This window comes from Triturus cristatus, chromosome 11 (genome assembly GCF_964204655.1).
Source record: "Triturus cristatus chromosome 11, aTriCri1.1, whole genome shotgun sequence".
Lineage (NCBI taxonomy): Eukaryota > Metazoa > Chordata > Amphibia > Caudata > Salamandridae > Triturus > Triturus cristatus.
In genome coordinates, this window is record NC_140594.1 from 316,594,935 (window position 1) to 316,615,411 (window position 20,477).

A 20,477-nucleotide genomic window follows, 5' to 3' on the forward strand; every position below is an offset into this window, starting at 1 on the left:
AGATGGGGTATAGTGTGTCTGCAAGGTCTCCTAGGCTGAGAAGAAGAGGCAAATGGTCTGAGATGTCTTAGGGGAGGATGCTAATGCTGGAAAACTCACGACAGTCCGGAGAGGGCATGTAGACCAGGTCAATTTGTGTGTGCGAGAGGTCTGCGGCTGATGTGTGTACTGGGTGGATCTAGGGTTCCATGTCCTCCAGACATCGCATAGGCCTAGGTTCGTCGCCCACTCTGTCAGTCTCCTGGCACATAGGGATCTGTTTGAGAAGGGTGCGCCTGTGGTGTCAAGGTCTGGTCACATGACCGCTTTGAAGTCCCTACCAATCACCATCAATCCCAGGGGGAGGAAGGATATGATGTCACTGATGGTTTTCAAGGTGGTTGCTAAGGTAGCTTATGGCACGTAGAGTGACACAAGATTGGTAATCGTCCCTTCCAGTGTCTCAGTCAGGATCACGAAACGGCCTTGAGGGTCTCTGACCACATTAGTGGGCGTAAAAGAAAAAGGTGCACAGAAGGAGGATTTCTGCCCCACGCGAGCCCCGTTCAAAGCCTGTATGCCAGGCTCTGTCGAACCCATAGCTCGCGAGGAAGGGGCAATGATTACCCATGAGGTGTGTTTCTTGGAGAAAAAGGGCGTTGTGGCATGTCTGTGGGTATGTCTCAGGACTGCCGTGCATTCGTCCCTGTCTAGGCGGCCATTAACATTCCAAGACATGAGTCAGAGGGGTTCACCCTTATGTATTGTTTGCGCCGTAGCTGGCATGAGATGACCGAAGGGGCACTTGGAGCTGCCAAACCGGAGGGTTCAGCTGGACAGCGGAGCAGCATGTGAAGGGATCTGGTTGACTGGCGCCTGAGCTACGTGCATGCTTGCTGCAAGTGTGAGATTGAGTGCTGTGATCGTCTAACGTAGGTGAACCATAACTTGGGACAACAGTCCCAGACCCTCTCCCCAACTCACCCCACCACCCACCATATACTTCAAGAAATTAAGCATCTGTCGCCCTAGTAACAGTTCAAGTAATACAACAAAACTAAACTAAAGAGCTTAGTGCGAAGCTGCGTGGTGGGCCCGTTCATTTATCAGGATATACACATTACATAAGCTGAATCCAGCTGGATACACAAGATCTTGTTGAACAGTACAGTCCAACTTCCTGGGAGAGATCTCCCCTGCGTGAGTCCGGCCAAGTTTGTGGCTATATGGCTTAAATGATCAGACTATGGGAAAGATCAGTGTCTGTGGATCCCAATTCTGGAGGCGCAGGAGAGCCGCAACCAGCCAAGGTTCTCTCCACAGATCGGGCACGCCGCAGGGCACCAGTAGCTGAAAGATCAGAAGTGTCCTCGAGGTTACGGCCAGCAGTCACCTGTGAGGCAGACGCACCACCCGGGCGCCCTGCCGTAGCGGGTGCGCCACCTCTGGGACTTGGAGCCTGCAGACGGAGCCACCCCTGATCGGGAAAGCGGAGGGAGTGCCGCCACACCTGTTCCAATCGGGCACTCTTCCGTGAGCCAGGTTCAGGCTGATTCGGGTGATTCAAAGAAGTGGGTTTTGTCTTGGAAGATGACCCGAAGACAGGGCGGGAAAAGCAGACGGTATTGGAGGTTGAGGTTGCGCAGCTTCTGCTTGACCTCTGTGTAAGATCGTAGCTGGGCCTGGACTTCCCTAGTGCAGTCTGGGAAAATCATTATGTTGTGACGCTGGTACATCAGGGCTGCCTCGTACCAGGCTGCTTGCAGGATAGTCTCTGTCCTTGAAATTGAAGATCCTGGCAATGATTGGCCGGTGAGGGGCTCCTGGTGGCAGACTGGCCGCCAGAGATCGGTATGACCGCTCCACTGCGAACCACGACGACAGGACCCCCTACGGCATCCAGGACTTAGTCCAATCCTCGACAAGAGTGGCTGCTTGACTGCATGGTTATTTTTTAAGCTGTAAAGACACTGGCTGCACCCAAACCTGAATCCTAAAAGCCCTTTCAACCCCAACACTCCACAGTCTCTGAACTGCAAAATCCCTCACTACCGCTAAACACCACTCATTCCGGAACCCTAAAACCCCTTTTTTTACACCTATAACCCACCCATCTCTGACTGCTTAAAACAGCTTACCACAACTTGGCTCCACCTATCCATGATCCCTAAAAAAGCCTAACCACCCTTGACCACCACCCATCCATGACTCTTAAAACCCCTCACCACCCCTAAACTCTACCCATCCTTCAACTCTAAAAACTCTCTTTCTACATTCAAAAGCTACCCATCCCTGAATCTTTAAAACACTTCACCTGCCTAAACTTCACCCAATTCTGAACCCTATAAAATCTTCACCACCCCTAACCTCTAGCAATCACTGAACCTTAAAAACCGTCACCAGCCATAAACTCCACCCATTCACAAACCACAAAATCCCTCAACAGTCCTAAAGAATACTCACACCCCTAAACTCTGCTTATCGCAAAACAGTAAAAAACGCTCCCTATCACTAAACTTCTGAACTCCACCTATTCCCGATACCTAAAACACATCCACGACTTCTAAACTCCACCCATAGCTGAACCTTAAAATCCCCTTTCTGTGCCTACACTCCTATTCCTGACACATAAAAACTCCTGATCACCCCTAAACATTAGACATCACTGAACCAAAAAACCCTCACTGGTCCTAAACTCCACCCAAGTTTAATGTAATTTTGGATTTTACCTTAATATTATCTTTCCTTTAAACTGTTTCCATTCATTTTCAATTGATTTGTATTTCCTTAAAATTGTCTTTCCTTAAAGTCAGTTTTCCTTAATTTGGTTTCCTCCAATATGGATTCTCAGTTTTCGTTTTTGCATTAATTCACATACATCAGTATGCTCCAAGCATACCCCAAAAAATAAAAATAAAAGAGTAATATGGGAAGAGACGACAAACCATAGATGAGAATCCAAAAGCCAACATATTTATCAACTATACAAAAGAACCTGAAAATAAAGAAAAAAGAATGGACGAGGTGTACTCTCATCACCTACCTGTTCTAAGCCCCCAATGATCAAAAACTCCTGCTTAGCCTTCAGTCTTTTGCTTAGTACAGTTACTTTATTCCTACCCGATCAAACTTGAATAAGCAAGCACTTCAGTAAAGAACCACCACCAGAAATGGCACTCAGCATCCCAGAAGTGGGAGAGCAGTGTGAGCAAAGGGCATGGTCAAGCCTAGCGCAGGGGAGATGCGGAGAACGTGCCCGAAAACATCGGGCCTCCACTACAAGCAATGACAACAGCCCACAGCCTACATACAGCCTGCTTCCCGGACACAGAGTCCCCTGCAGCAGTGGCTGTGGCAGCGCTCCAAAGGCAGATGAGGTCATTGGCGTGATGGGCTTTTTTGGCGAGTTCCAGCGGTAAGTGCATAGGCACTAAGGGGCAACCCGCAGCGGACAGAGCGGCCAATGTTAGATCGGTGTGGCAGGTTGGTTGGAGGGGGCCCACCTTTACTGTTTTTAATGCCCCCCACATTTGCTTTTGCCGGTTTCTATCAACTCGCAGCTCGTTGCTCTTCAACAGTCCATTTCACTCCAACGCTCCATATCGTTAAACACAGCTGTACACAGTGAGTCTGCCTGTCTGCTTGTACGCTTTTCCCCTGGCAAACCTTTGCCGACTATTCGGCACTATCCTCACTGGGAAGTGTGAAATGGCTGACCAGGAGTGAGGAAGAGCAATTGAGTCACAGATGTTGAGGACCAGGCTAACTAATTAATTAATCAAATTGTTGTATTAAAAAGGTAAGGGTGCTCATCGCTTTCTGCATCCCTGTGGACCAACCAGGGGTAGTCTGGCATTAAAACTAGACACCAACTGGTAAAATCGGACGGCATCAAACAGAGGTGCTATAACAAAACATAACTAGGATATAAAATTGAATCCCTCTATTTTAAGATGTGTACAAGAAGCTCACTGGGAAGTGTGAAATGGCTGACCAGGAGTGAGGAAGAGCAATTGAGTCACAGATGTTGGGGGCCATGCTAATTAATTAATCAAATTGTAGTAATAAAACGGAAGGGTGCTCGTCACTTTCTGCATCCCTGTGGACCAACCAGGGGCAGTCTGGCATTACAAAGCAAAACTGGGATATAAAAATGTAATTCCTCTATTTTAAGATGCGCACAAGAAGCGCTGTGCTCCTACAAGTGCGCGCCACGAGGCCCATGCTAAGACTTAAGAAGAAACTGGGGAGTCAGACCCTCTTTAAGTATGGCAGCCAATTCTACCCCCGAATTCAACCATAAACAAGAGGGAAATGACTCCCTGAAAATCAACTACCAATACTGACAAGTTTCATGGAAAGATCAATACATTAAGGAAGAGGAGATTCTCAGAATATTGGACCCAGTCACATGCTGAATCAGGACCACATGCAGACCAATATCCGAATATGCAAACAAGACAAAGAGGGTCAAAGGGAAAGAATTACTAACACTCTTGGCTCAGAAGAAAACCCTGCTTTTAGCCCGGCATTACACAACAAGCTAAAGAGTCCACCAACCTCAAAACTACTCTTCACAGACCACGAGTTTAGCAGGGACCGAGAACAGGATAAACATTGTTTTGTATTGTGGAACGCAAAGGATAAAGCTCTCACAACAATTGGCTAAGCATTGCTAAAGCACGCGGATAAGCTAGATATACAAATAAATATCATGCAGTCACTAGATACCCATGTCAGGAACATTGACATCCAGTTAGATAAACTCAATGCCTTAATCATCGAAGTCCAGTAGACCACTGACAAGTCAATGGTCCCTTGTTACTGCTCTCATCTATTAGGGAAGATATCCACCCTTAGTAATATTTTAAAATTACTTTCTGCTTTACATGGTATGGATAGGATTGAGTCAAAAGAGTTTGAATACATTGCCTTTATTCCTGGTACTCACGACTATCCAAGAGAAGCTACCAAAGTACAGTTTGGTCATCCAGAGATCAGAAGACACATCGAGAAGCAAGTAAATGTGCTGGCTCAATGAGGTACTGCAATCAGGCAACAGTCTCCTTCAAGATACCCTTGGATTTTTGCGAAGACATTGTTGTGTAGTTGTCCTCTCACAGCAGAAACTGTGCATTTGTGGACAGCATGAACTTTGGGATGGTGCCAGACTGATTCTATGCGCCCCCTCAGGATATACTGCTCCATAGACTAGCTAGCTCACAGTGCCACCAATGGCTCCCCTAAACCTAGTCGGGCAGCAAATGGTTTCTAGCAACCACTGAACATGACAATTCTGGTCCTCCAGGAAGCGTGGTAACCGATCTAGAACCCTTTTTCTCAGACCTTTGTGCTCTAGTACACTCAGAGAAACATACACGAGATACACAGAGGGACATCTTCAATATTTATTGAAAAAGCACGATTTTTGTATAAAATATATTGGTTGCAATGATCAATAGACAGAAGCAAATGAAAGTTACTGAGAGCAACAGAACGGTGAACAGAATAAAAAGCTTCACCATGGTGGTAACACAGCAGGCATACAATACAATATAGAGAATTGGTTGTACTCTGACTATGCAGTCCCTAACGTAAGTGTCTAAGGTGGGAGTGCGTATGTACAGCCAACATTCCCTGTACTGGATGATCCAACCCCTGGTTACCTGATGGGAAAGAATGTAAGTCCATGTCTTGGTCACGAGCTGGACACCCTTACGAGAAGAAGTCAGCAAGCTGCCTGGCCAAAGCGTCAGGGTGTAGAGACCTCGTCAAAATCAGCAAAGCGCTCCGCTGTCTAAATCTGGAAAGGATTGTCTATTTATGAAGAAAAGCATCCTTGCGAGTCCTGTGCAAGCCAGCATTGTGTTGGTCTATAGATAGCCATGTCGCCCCGTGGATGTAAAATAGAACGACATTTGCACAAAGTGTGTTGAGGCCTTGTAAGTGGTGTTGAAGGAATAATGATAATGTTAGGAAAGGTAGAATCTGTAAGCGAAGCAGTTTCAGAGAAACTAATCCAACATTGTCCCGCACGTAAATGTGTGTGAAAGGTTATTGTGTAAAGGGGAAGGCAACTTAAGAAAACGTGTCCATGATAAAAGATGGCGTTGGTTCTATGAGGGCCTACCTCAGACACATAACATCCCAGGCTGCCTCAGAGGGCATCAGTACTCCTTTGTTCAAAAGGGCTAGAAAACAAGAGGCTGATCTTATATGGATCATAAAGGAGTTTCAAATGATGCAAGGGTATGCAGGATGGCAGGAAATTAGAAATTAACAACACATGGGAAACACAAAAAAAAGACCCCAAAAATCCCATCTCCAAAACACCATACAAATATGAAGTTTTGCTCTTGGAATATCTGTGGTCTAAACACTTTGTCTACCAACAATGATGTAACCAAGGACATCAATAACAATGATATAATTTGCCTTCAAGAAACCTGGCAATTAGCAGAAATAGTATGACCAGACCATCTTGAACTTCACTCACTAGCTGAGCCATTTTCTAAAGGAGGCCACCCTTTGGGTGGAGTTTCAACTCTTAATCAGAAAGCCTTGGCGACAAACGTAGTAGAACTGGTGAGCAGCTTTGGAGCTTACATATTTATAAAACTAGTATTGCCACTAAAAAAAAAACACAGGAAAAAAAAATCACTAGTCATAGGGTGCATTTACATTAATCGTAAACAACCAAAGAAAAGAACTGCCGTGGTTGGAGTCTTAAAAACCATAAAAATTCAAAAAGACAGCAATATCTGGAGGCTATGGGGTTGCTTGCAGGAGATTTTAAAATGTTCCTTCTAGAATCAGCCGAGCCCACGATCTGGATTCAAGAGGAGGATTCATGGCTAATTCCCGAAATTTCTCCCCGACAAAACCAAGAAGGACCCTACAGGGAAAAGGTTTGCTACCCCCTCAATCAGTTAGGTCTTAGAACTTTAAATGGAGGAAGTGCCCTAGAAAATACACCAGTGTGTACATTTATCTTGCAAGATAGCTCATCGTTAATTGACAATGCCCGGGTTTCTGTTCAGAACTTCAACCAAGTGAATAGCTTCCAAGTGATTCCTGGCCTGATTAGTGACCACGCAATGAGTTATCGTTAAAAGAACGTGCCCAGGTGGTCTCTGGCTTAAGTGATAGGCTTTCAGGAAGATGTTAACTGTCTGCATAGAATTAAATAGACCTCCGAAATATCAAACGAAAGAGTGGAGGAATTAAAGACACTCCTCAAGGCTGAATTGCCTGGCCAAGTTTCATCTCCGCTGCAATGGCATTTCCCAATGACTAAGCTATTAATTACATTTTCGCAATCCACCCACATATTTGGTCCACATAAAGAATTGCCTTTTCCTCATTCACCAACGGAACTAAGAATGAACAAACAGAAGTTAAACAATCTACTGAGAAGGAGCCTTATTAACAATAACTTGGGTGCATTTGTCAATGATCTAAGAAATGCAAGAGAGGCCTACAGAGCAAAGATATGGGAACTCCGCAAACTGATTGAAGAAAAACAGTTGGTAGAACTTCATGAGGCTTCGAAACTAAGAAATCCCCACAAAGTCTAGAGACTGGTGCAGAGGAGAACAAAAGGGAACACTTTGAGAGTACAGTCTTTCATATCAGCAGCAAATTGGATAAAATACAATACGAGCCTATATGTTAAAAATACAGCAAGCCCGTTTCACTAGACCATGCCCCTGTGCACAGTGACATCTGCGGGAGCCCAGGCAGAATGGGAGGCTAACAAAAACCATATGGGTAAAGTGCAATCAATCATCACCTCCCTTCGCTCAACTGTAGCATCAGGGCCTAATGGTATACCAGCTAGAATATTCAAATGCGCACAAGAAGAATTGATTAGTCTTATATGCCCGCTGTTCAAGCAATGCATCATCACAAATGAGGTTCCTAATAGCTAATCAGCCATCCAATTTTAGGCTAATCGCTCTGCATGATGTAGACTTGAAATGCTTTGCAAAAGCTCTTAACTTAATGCTAGAAGAATGGGCCAATGCATTAACACCAATAAAACAGTCAGGTCTTAGATAGGCTGTAGCACAGAAGATTACCTGTTGATTCTCTCTTTTTTGATTGAAGAGTAAATACAATACAAGCATCGATTATTTATGCAGTTGTTATTGACTACACCACAACCTTTGATAAAGTGGACAGAGCACTGATCTGGCAGATGCTCCAGAATTGGGGCATTCTGGCTACATTGTTGCAAGACACCATGAGCCTATACTTTAAGACCGGGGTGAGAGTCAAAGTCACTTATTGTGACTACAACTGTTTGGTATTTTGACTTCATATCGTTACTGGCGTTTTATTCTCCCTTTCAACCCTGTGTAAAGCTCTCTGATATCCCTCGGGATCTTGTTTGCGCTATATAAAACTTTATAAAATAAAAAATAAAACTTCTAACAGAGTGATGTTGCAAAAGATCTGGACAAACAAAGAGCTGGCATAGGTATATATAGAGGCTCCCCCCGATCATTTATTCTTTATTTGGTGGACTTAAATGGTGCCCTAACAGGAGATTACACATTTTCACATAAGATTGGGGGTGTTCATTTTCAATGTCTACAATATGCAGAGGACACAATTTTATTCGACCACACTGCTGTTGGTCTGCAAAGATCGATGAAGGCCTTAACTCTCTACTGCAATAAAAACAAGATCTCCATCAATGCCTCAAACACAAAAATAATGGTGTTTGGGAGGGAGAAGGTCAAGAAAACCAAATTTACTTTGGACCAGGCGCATATTGAGCAGGTACCCAGCTTGAAATATCTTGCCATCCATTTCAGAGTGTCTCACACCATGCGCCACTTGAGGTGATGAAAGGAATGTCGGTCACATTGATCATCAGCTTTCAGAAGTTGCTAAAACAAATGATGGGTCCTCACGCACTCCAATTTGTCAAATCATTGATGGCAAATGTATTTCAACTCTGTCATACGGTTCCTTAATCTTTAAAGACAGTTTAGGCTCTTGGCTGGATAAGGCTGAGTGCTGCTGTTACAGAAGACTATTCCAGTTGCAGAATACCACCTTGCAAACTGGCCTAGAATTCAACTTAAACAAGCGACCACGGGGAAAAATTATATTAAACTTAAGGCTGTCTGCCTGGCTCGTTGAGGGAGCTAATATGGTCTAGTATGAAGGATGGTAAGCTTGCATGGAGAGCATAAGTGATGAACTGAATCAACGCTGTGGGCGTCCAAGAAATCATTAACCTGAATCATCCACCTGAAACTATGTGCTAAGATACTCACTAAAAATGCAAGATTGGAATCAGATGATCGACAGGAACTTTCAGATGAGATCCACGCAGATTTGAGTATCGGCCTCTACCAGTCCAAAAGGAGAGAAGCACATTTATCTACCCATATGAGACTGTAATTGAAAAAAGATCTAGTCAGGCTAAGATGTGCCATTTTACCTCTACAAGCCTACAAATACACACTACTGAAAGGGACAAACACCTTGAACTGTAGACTGTGTGATTACAAACTTGAATAATTGCTGCATGTAGTCTGTACCTGTAACAAACTGAAGGAGTTTAGGCAATTTTGGCTAATTCCAGTATTTCGTCCATTAGGGATTAGGCAATGTCAAATTGTTATAGAAACATGTGTAAGTGGGTCCCATATCCATTTAATTGCTAGATTTTTTTTCATCCTGAAGGTCGCTTATAAAGTTTTGAACAAGAATGCTCTGTCTGTATAGAGTTTCAGATGCACAGAAGGGTGTGATTGAAGCAATTCTGTCCTTACTGCATTTAAGTCTAAGACCCAACTGTTGAGATTCCCCCAGATGGCACATTGCAACTTGCATAGATCTACTGCACTTTAAAAAGTTCTTCACATTGAATTCATTTAAGTGAAACATTTTATCATGTCCTATTTTAAGCAAGAATGTGGATGTTTTTATCTTAAAATGATTATGTTTTTAAATAACTAAAAACAAAGAAATTATATTACTTACTGGCACTAAGTGTCATGATTAAACAAAAGACCATGTGTTCACTTTTTCTGGGTCATCAGCGAACAAGGTTACTACTGCATTGCTATCAATTAACCTCTAACAGGCACTAAATGATCCTTTAACCCCTAACAGAACATAAAAGTCAATCACTTTGGATTGTGCACTAGGTAAGAGTTGACTTTTGTTCTCTTATGCGTAAAGAAATAAAATCACCACCAGAGGCATGCAACTAAACACACCTGCTGTAACAGATTATAATTAAGCAGTTAGTTGGACAGTAAAATGATGTGTACCTGTTGCTGCTAACAAACTTGGGTGGCGGCTGTTTTTCGTCCGCAGGACCTTTTTAACTTTGTCAAGGATTTCGCTGATCTGGGCGGAGACGCTCTCCAGAGACACATCAGACAAAGGGTTACAATATTGGTCGATTAAAACAGCACCTGAATCCAAGGAAAGTAGAAAGACAGAATTGAAAAGGACCCAACAGAAGCCGCAAATTGTTAAATTATAGAAGTTAGACACAGATTACATTCAGACACTACGGAACATCCTCTGCGATAGACTAAAGAACCACAGGGCTCTCCACCTTGAGTGGGGATGAAGGGTAAGGAGATAGGGAAAGAGGAAGGGAAAAGTGTGCTTGTGATGCTTGTGCTGTTCTTGATCTGGTTGTGGTTCTGTGAACAATTCACTGCACCTGCCTCTGTGTGCAACTTGCACTGTATACTTATAAAGACATATTGCACAAACCAGATTAATTAGTAAACACATGGACGTATGATCATAAAGTTTCTGGATGCACAACTTTCTCAAACTCGCTTAGCCCTGACTTGAGGAAACAGCTGAACCATGCTTTATGCAAAGCAATTAATCTACTCCCACTGCATTGGATTGACATTGGAATCAGTACATTGCAGGAAAGTACACCATGTGACATTACATCGTAGGTAGGTAGTATTGTATTACTGAGTGTATCGATCTACAAACATATCTCAGTTTCTACATAGCTAAAAGGTTATTGGTGAGTGCCAATCTTGTTTTGAATGCGGCCACCTGGAGATTGATTTGCATAAAATGGTTCCCGGGGGCCAATAGGTTGCAACAGAGGTGGGATGACTCTTTCAGTAACATGCAGTTTGTTGTACAGTTAGGAAAGCATTGTTCGTTCAAGGTTAAACTAAAAATAAATTCGGTGCGTAATACCGAATGTGCTCATCCAAAGAGCTCATGTCAAGTGAAACACATGGGTCTGGGGCTCCACTAGAAGAACTGCAATTTGCAAACGATGGACCACACTGGCCAGAATGCAGTAGGAGGGCTACTGAGTTTGGCTTCATTTGTAAATTACAGCTGAAGCCTATTGCCGAGTGGTAGACTTTCTTTGAGTGGAGCCACATGGATGTTGAATACACACACACGTGTGTGTATGTGTAGTAATGCCTCCTAACAAAGATAACTTGATAAGGAAACTAAATAATATAATTTAAAAACCTAAAACATAAACACATAGAAGCTAAGGGCAATTATTTTCAAATATATAGAAAACAATACATAAATCATGTGTTATTATTTTACAGTCAACTACTTTTATGGTTGTTTACATCCCGAATAAAGTTTTTGAATTGAAGCAATACATAAAGTCTAAAGATATTATATCGTTTACCGTGAGTCATGTGCCCTCCACAAATTCAACAATGGTAATAAATGTTGCACATTACACTTAGTGTATCTGTCTACAAATATGTGTGTACATATACACGTGTGTGTATGTGTGTGTGTATATATATATATATAAATATCTATATATATATGTATGCACACACGCACGCACACACATATATGTCTTTCTTTTTTTCACTGTATATTTAGGTGAAAATGTCAGTTAAAACAAACTGCTTTAGTAACTAACAAAACCACAGAAATTCTGCAGTTATAGTTATCTCAAGTATATATAACTTATGCCCTAAAGTATAATTCCCATCCCGGCCTTACACAGTTTTTTTTTTTTATCTAAGATGCAATTTCAAATGCATTAAGGGATGTTATCAATGTAGTCATAGAAAATGGCATGAGTGCTGTGATATGCGAGGATAGAATCAGTGCATAGCGAGAGCGCAAGTTATAGTTACTTTGAGCTGTTGATTTCATCACAAAGACGAGAAAACAACTCAGCTGGAGAGTCACATGAAGGCAAGCAGAGCACGGAGGGGGATTGGGGAAGACAACGGGTGAAAGTGCGGTGGAAGAGGTGGGGGGTAAGAGCAGCACATGAGGGAGACAGCTGGAAAACACATCCACTCTCATGGTTTGCTTAACCAAAAAGGAAAAGCTAGTGCTTCAAAAGTGAGCAGTGGCAAGACGTCAGTAGTGAGTTTATGCTCTAGGTGAGGGACAAACACTAGAGGAAGTAAAGCCAACATAAGCTGATGAATAAAAAGCAAGCAAATGAGCTGGACAATAAAGTCAACCAATGGTAAGCAGTGAGAGGGCTTTAAGCCCACTGTAAGCGGACAAGAGGTCTTTTCACCAATGGACAGCTTTAGCGGTCTCGTAGGCGAGACCTAATAAATCCATAACAAGAATAATTCACAGTCTCATGATTTCTGAATTGAAATGTTTTAATTCTAATTATTCACAACAAAATTAAACTAATAAGCGTCAGACACTCCCATTCACATCCCTTTCTTCTGCATCCTCTTACTCGGTGGGACACTGGCATTCTTTTTCTCTCCACATCCTTCTGAAATCCCCTCTCTGCATAGGTCGCTCTTTCCTCAAGTACAACTGCCACATATGAGACCATTGCTCTGTGTGCTGTGCACTTGGATGTGCCTGTAGTCTGCACATTTTTATGACCCATTGTGAGAAGCCTATAATTCAGCCTCAACTTCAGAGCTCTCAAACATGAACAGTCCTAAACACTCGCCCACACCCTGAACTCACAGACATCTCACCTCCGACACAATTACATTCAAAGTATGCACTATGCAAGAGTCATGTTGCATGGCAAAAACTACAGAAGCACAACATATTGAAAAAAGTAAATACTTTCATAATGCAAGACGAAGTAAAACAAGTGAACAGTAAACAGGAACAGCATTTATTGTAGCTACCTCATGGGCTTATTTACAGTAATTGTTGAGAAATCCGCCACTGTTTTGCCAGTAAAGTTGAAGGCAAGCATACAAGCCCGATAGAGAACCATTTTAAAGTCAGTTTTTTATTACTGCTGGGAGTGAGACACTGCTGGTGCAGCGAACACTGTGACAGTTCCTCTTCAGATTGTATTATTTCCAATATTTTGTCCTTTCAGACTCTACTATTTGCATTTACCATCATAAGCAGACTCTTCTATTTGTTTCATAGAAAGTGTAAAGGTTTAAACATGTAGAAATTCTAGAAATGTTTGTATTCTATGCACCTGCTTTATCAACAAGACAATCAGGCTAACATATTTGTCTTCATGAATGTTTTGTCTTATTGCTGATTTAGTGGCTGCTAGACCCTACATTACTTTAAAAATAAAAGAGTAGACTGATGACCAGATCCTATAAAAACCCAGGTATCTGATTATATTTTAGAGACGGACTTTGTACTAGGGATATCAAGGTAGAGCTCACGCCAGATTGCAGGATCAACTTTGGAAGGAAGAAGTGGCCTCCAGCCGGTTGCTCTTATGTTCCGCCTCAAGCCAGTTGCGATATGAAAAAGCAAGTTAGAAGTTAGCTATTTCCTAACAAAAACAGGTGTGCTGTGCGACCATCACAAAACCTCAAGAATAGGCTCGCTATTTATGGGTTTAGTAAAAAGTTAGCATAGCTCTTAGAAATAGCTTGAGGATGTTAGGAGGATAAGGAATCATTGACAATGTTAGAGATTTCTTGCAGTTTTAATTTTCCATAAAATGTTTTACTGCACTAATCTTCATATTCTTTGTGGTTACCATTCACATTTTATGCACTCTGTAAGGAATTTAAAATACGTCTTGTTCCTTCAGTGCAATCCCTGAGCATGTTATTTATTAACTAAAGAAAGTCTGGAGTTCCACTGTTTCCCTGAAGTCTTTTTACAAAACTGATTATTACCAGCAAACACTTCGTGCCCAATATTGCTCATGGGTTGACCTAGAACTGGATTTCTAATTCATAGTGGCACACTGAGTAAGCTCTTGGGTGGGGGGGGGGGTTTGGAAATCCGACCCCTGCGACTCTTGGGGTTGGTACCCACAGTGAAAGTATCAGTAGGACCCACCCCACATAAAGCCCTGAGCTTTCATATACTCAAGGCAGTGAAGCTACAGTGGGATATCTACCCGGAATCCATCAAAGCAACTGTAACTAGTACAAATATGGAACCTTATGGCAATAAAGCAAGCTGTTCATTAGTTACATCCAACACTGGAAAATTTGACGCAGTGAATAACATGTTTATAACATAGCATCTTCAAATTTGAATCTCTTGACTATCAAGATGATTTTCATTATAACTATTTGGGTGAAGGTAGCCAAGTGGAAATAGGAGTGCATGGATGTACTGTAGCAGTTGGAATTGATGGGTAGAAAGGAAATGTAGCGGACTCAATACTGAACTGGTCTGGGTAATCGGACAGGGATGAGCGAGTTCATGTTTCTGTTCACATTCACAATGCTATCTAAGAGTGCTCCCTCGTGACCTATATTTCTTTTATCTAATTGAAAATGATTGTTGTTTCTCCCCTCTTCTCCCTGACCTCAAAAGCTCTTGCCCAGAGGGGTTCCCCTTATCTTGCATATCTGTTCACATTCACTACAGAAGTTAATGTGCATCGTTTCTTGACACACTGCTATGAATACTTCAGTCTAAAAATATAAAATGACTGAATAAAAGAACATTCCGCCACCATATCCCTTTTGACCCAGAGCTTGGCCATGCATTATTTATATTTTGATGAATGAGAACATTTGAAGTTTTAAATGTAATTCCTACCTTCTAAGAGAGACTGACATTCTGGAGAGCGCTCCAAGAATGCCTTCAGGTTTTTCAGGATGTTCTGTTGCCGGAGGAAGTAGAGGATCTTCTTGGCATAGTATTTCAGCGTCAGTGCCTTTCTGGGGAGAAAGCAATCACTTGAAACACTTCATTCAATGGACATCTCTCAACTATTGTAATTTTGTCATCTGATCAGTGATCTAGTCATCAATACTCACAAGAAACATTAAAATGGTGGAGCAAACAGGTCAGTTGGTCTACAGAGAGTCACTACTTAGATAGTACAAAAGAGATATTAATGTGGAGTTTAATTTATTTCATTTAAAATGCTGGCAGATATGCTCATTTATCTTGGCATTCCGTGCATTGAAGTGACTAGCAGCTTTGCAGTTCTACTTTATGCTAAAAAAGTCAATTTCAAATAAATCTTCATTCCATTGACTCAAGAAAATAACATTACCAGGACCCTCAGTATCCACCACACAAAGTTTCACATTATTGGAAATCTCTTGTGTTCAGATTTAAGAATTTAAAGAAATTAGTAGATTATTCAACGTTCTATTATGTCAGCAGGTCTGTGTAGGAAAGTGTCCCTCTATGCATGGTTGCGCCCCACTTTTTGCCTAATTGTGATGTACTTTGACTGAGCGTGCCCTGGGTTCCTGCCAACAAGGTACCCAGGGCCTATGTTCTTCTCCTAAACTGTACTGTTGCAAAACCCAATTGGCAGCTCTCAGGCCACATGTCAGTCCCTTGTAAAAGGTACCAGAGGTACAAAGGGCACTGTGACCAAAGCAGGCCTCTTACGGCTGAAGCATTTATTGTGCCACCCTTAGAGGCCTTGTACCTTCACACACACACACACACTGCCATTGCAGGCTGCGTATTTTGGTGCAGAACAAAGTGAAGAGTCAACATGGCACACATCCCTGTGTGCCATGCCTACAACCCACTGCTTTGGCACCCTCAAGCTGGGTGCACTATACCAGTGGTGAGGGTAAAGTCAATTTTTAGACATTGTAAGTGCAGTAATGCCATTAATAGTATATGGTCTGGGGGTTTGTCAATACAAACTCCACAATACCATAATGGCTTTACTAAAAACTGGGAAGTTTGGAATTAAACTTCTCAGCATATTAAACCCACACTGATGCCAGTGTGGCATTTAATGAAAAATGCTCTCAGAGGGAATCTTAGAGATGCCCCCTGAAAAATGACCTAACTCTAGTGTCCTGGCTGAGTGGCTGTTCGCTAGCTGCCACCACCAGACATGTTTCTGGCCCCCTGGGTCGAGAGCCTGCCGCTCTCGGGGTCCTGAAACAAACCACAACCAGAGATGTGGTGCCAAGCCTCCTCCCCCACGATGGGCTAGGTCCACGAAGGGGAAGCTTCAAAGGCTTGCCGCCTTTGTGAGCTACCCCTTGGGCAGGAGAATTGGAGGGAAAACCAAGTTAGGAGGAGAGGTGTGCCCACCTTTGCCCCTCAGGTGGAGGAGGCGAGGTGAAGCACAACTCTCAGTCCCCGCCATCTTGAAGATTGGGGGACCTATCCAACCAGAGTGAGGCTTATGCCCCCCTCCCACCCTAAGGAAGGGACCCATTGGTATTGACCTGTACCTACTTGTAACACTCCTAAATTTAGTATTTTGTGGCAACCCTGTACCTTGCCTCCTCAGACAAGAAGAAACAAGAAGGCCCGAAGAGCCGTGCTGAAGAAGAAGAGGAGGACACCAAATGACTTGACCCCAGCCCTACAGGCCAGTCCCGACCTCAACCTGCTACAGCGAAATCCTGGTGAGTCCAACAGCCAGCAGACCCAAAGAACCCAGAGGACCTGCCCTGCCTTCCCAAACCAGACTTGGTCTCCTGTGAGCACCGGATTTCCTCACCCACAGTCTGGCTCTGGCCAAATCCGCAAGTCTGCACCACTCTGTACCCGACACCCATGGCCCGAGTTCGAGTGGCCCAACACCACGAGAAGGTCTACCCGGCGATCCTGACCTGGAATCTGGTGATCTCTGCCCTGCCTCAAGTCTCCACACAACACCTGCATCCCCTTTCTGGAGGATCCCCCAGACCGCATCCGGATCCGGTAAGAGAAACCCAACGCCAAAAGACACCCCTGCACCCGATGTCCCATGGCCTTGGGTGGACCAACCAACAGTGTCCTGGCATCCCAATTTACCTCTGCAACCGGTGGTCACCTCCAGAAGATCTTCGTCCCGAGCCCGCAGTGTTTGTTGCAACTGGAGAATTCCCATTGAAACCAACAGGGCACCCGACGCTAAAACAGCACCCTGCCCCCAGCCGCCACTGTGGGTGCATCTTGTGTGCAAAATCGGATCTTCCTTTGTCTTGAGACTAACACCAGGAGCTTTGCTCCCACAACCTTGTGGTCTGCTCGTGAGCAGCCACCAACCAGAGGCCCCATAACTAAGAGGCACTAGCAAAGATTCTGGAAAAGCTGGTGCACTCTCAGCTGGCGAACTACATTGAATCCAATGGACTTCCCCACGACTCTCAGCACGGCTTCAGGTCGGGCCACAGCACGGAGTCGGCCCTTATTGAAATGGCGGACTCGGTGAGGTGGACGCTTGACCAGGGGTCGAGGGCGGTGTTAGTGCTGTTGGATTTATCAGCAGCATTCGACACCGTCTCTCACAAGATCTTGCTGAAAAGGCTTGAGGATCTGGGTGTGGGAGGCACTGTGTTGAGATGGCTCTCATCTTTTCTTTCGGGCCGCACACAGCAGGTTTTTACCCCTCCCTACACCTCCCTTGCCAGACCACTCAAATGGGGAGTCCCTCAGGGCTCCTCCCGGAGTCCGCTCCTTTTTAATGTCTATTTCACCCCTTTGGCCAAGCTAATCGCTCAGACCGGGATTACATCCACCCCCTATGCTGACGATATCCAGCTTCTTTTTACTTTTGACACCCCCTCTGTCTCTGCCTTTGATCCGCTGAAATCATGCCTTAGGGACATCTCTAGTTGGATGGACGCCAACTCCCTCCGACTTAATGCAGGAAAAACGGAGGTCTTGTTCTTCAATTCACCATCCCCTTTGGATTCCAGTCTGTGGTGGCCAGATGACCTGAGCCAAGCACCCATCCCAAAAGACTCGGTGAAAAATCTAGGGGTACGATGGGATAACCATCTTAGCTTCAGCAATCAGGTACAAACAGTTGCAGCTTCCTGTTTCGCCAAAATCAGGACCATTAAACGCCTTATCAACTACCTACCCGCGGACTGCCGTAAGACTGTGATCCAGGCATTGATAATCTCCCATCTCGATTATGCCAATGCCCTCTATCTTGGCATCGCAGCAAGCCTATGTCATAAACTTCAGACAGTCCAAAACGCCGCCGCTCGACTTGTGGAGAGAATCCCTGCTAGACACCATATCTCTCCACTTCTCCGCAAACTGCACTGGTTACCCATTGCTAAAAGAAGTATCTTTAAAGCCATGACGCTCGCTTTTCGAGCCTCAAAAGGCACCGGATCGGCTCATCTGAAAAACATCCTGCGACCATATGCCCACTCTAGGGCATTGCGTTCCAACTCTCTATTTTTTCTCGACACCCCGCGATTCAAACGAGTTCGTGCAGGTGGAAAAACCTTTGAGGTTTGTGCCTCTCAGAGCTGGAACAAGCTCCCGCTAGCTTTACGCACCTGCCAATCAGAATTAGTTTTTCGTAAATCTCTGAAGACCTTCCTTTTCTCTTCCTAGATAGGTCCCCTGCCCTTTCTTCTTTTTCCAGAAGTTCTTAGCGCCGGGACGCCCCGTTGGGGCAGCTGTGTGCTTTATAAAATACACAAATAAATAAATAAATAAATAAATAACCCCACTGGATAACATTGGGCCTCAGCACTTTGCACCCAACCGCCCTAGTGCCGGTGAGGGTGTTTTGAGAGTGCATCCTCGACAATGGGGGTACCCTGGTTCTAACCCCAGAATACCAACTAAAAAAACATAAGTACTTACCGATAACACTGTTTTCTCCCACGGGACTACATTGACTGCTTTACTTTGAAGAATCTTTTAAGTGTGGAGTTGGTTTGTATGAAACCTTAAGAAACTGCAAATGTACATAAACTGAATTAATTACTTTTTCTTTAGGAAATGTACTAGTGTGATATCTAGGCATATCACACTGAGTAAAAAAAGTTACTTAAAAAGTAATCTGAAAAGTAAAGTACAAAGCAATCTCAAAAGTAACTGTAAAGTAATTTTGACTGTTGACTTACCTGTAAACCAACCAACTGCACTCAAACTGCCTTCAACTTGTATTTCACTGCATAAGACTTGCAAAGTATCATTATACTCATCTGTACCAGGCATAGTTTGGTTCCAGAAAATAAAATATAACTAAATAATATTTTTTATACACACAAATTAGTCCGAGTTCAGACTTTGAGTGTGTGACATCCTTTGTTGCCTGAGTGTGTACAATAAATACTTAACATTACCCTCTGATAAAGCCTTACTGCTCGCCCACACTACCACAAATAGAGAGTAAGGTATTATCTACTTTTACCTCTGCCTACTTTTGGGGTTCCACTCTGTGCAACTATACCTTACTTTGGTATAGTATGTACAGAGCCAGCTTCCTACAGTCTGTGCTTTGGCATACTAGTACAATCATGTTACATCCAACCTGATGCAATAAGATTATCGTGCATATCTCATGCTTCAGGTTAAACTAGTCTACCTTTTCTTGGCACACAGAAAACGCCCACTAGACACCGGGAATTCATTTTTATTTTTGCAGAATGGGTGGAGGTGGCCCTGCCAGACACTGGGCCAAGCCTCCTGCCACCCAAATGACCCCAAGTAGTCTTTCTACCCCAAGTAGACTAGGCCACCAGTGATTATATTTTTAGGGGAGGGGGCTCTCCATCCTCCCACGGGCTCAAAAACCTTTTTGATCCCCCGCTTCCCCCCCCCACCCGAGGGCAGATTGAAGGTTCTTACATCCATTCATTATTGCAAAATGGGTGGGGACAGATAGGAGGTATTTTCCTCCAATCTGTGCCCGGCGGGGGGCAGAAAGTCCACCAGAATACCAGCGATTATATTTGGAGGGGGAGCAGCCTCCCTGGTAATGGGCAATGCTTCCCCTTTCCCCAAGGACCAAGAGTTTCCTCAGCAGGAATCCACAAAATTCTTACCACACAGCATCCCCCCACTTGTCCTAATAAAAATGCTACCCCACTTGTGAGCCTTGGCCTAGTGCCATAGACTTGCACAAATCTAACCAGGGTCAATGAGAGATGCCCCACGAAACTCCCATTGAACTTGGTTTGAAGCATTGCCTGTCCCGTGCACTAGGCCCAGGCACACAAGTGAGGTAGCATTTGATTTTGTAAAGATGGGCAAAAATAAAATTTCGTTTTTCAGTACCACACAGCAGCATCTATAAAACCTAATGACAAATCACTTTAGGAAATGAATAAACCAACTTAAAATGTATGTATTGAGAGTTTGAGATTGCCGCTCCAATAAAGTGCACTGTAACTCCCAGATATTTC

The 20,477-nt window shown here is 43.8% G+C and overlaps 1 protein-coding gene across 1 annotated transcript in view; it reads right to left on the reverse strand.

The window, feature by feature from the left end:
• FBXO21 (F-box protein 21) overlaps positions 1-20,477 on the reverse strand; it is a 177,034-nt gene that overhangs the window by 136,152 nt on the left and 20,405 nt on the right. The window contains exons 4-5 of the mRNA XM_085632767.1: positions 14,947-15,068; positions 10,275-10,421 (exon numbers count right to left, since the gene is read on the reverse strand). Coding sequence (XP_085488893.1) covers positions 10,275-10,421; positions 14,947-15,068 — 269 coding nt within the window. The remainder of the gene's footprint in view (positions 1-10,274; positions 10,422-14,946; positions 15,069-20,477) is intronic.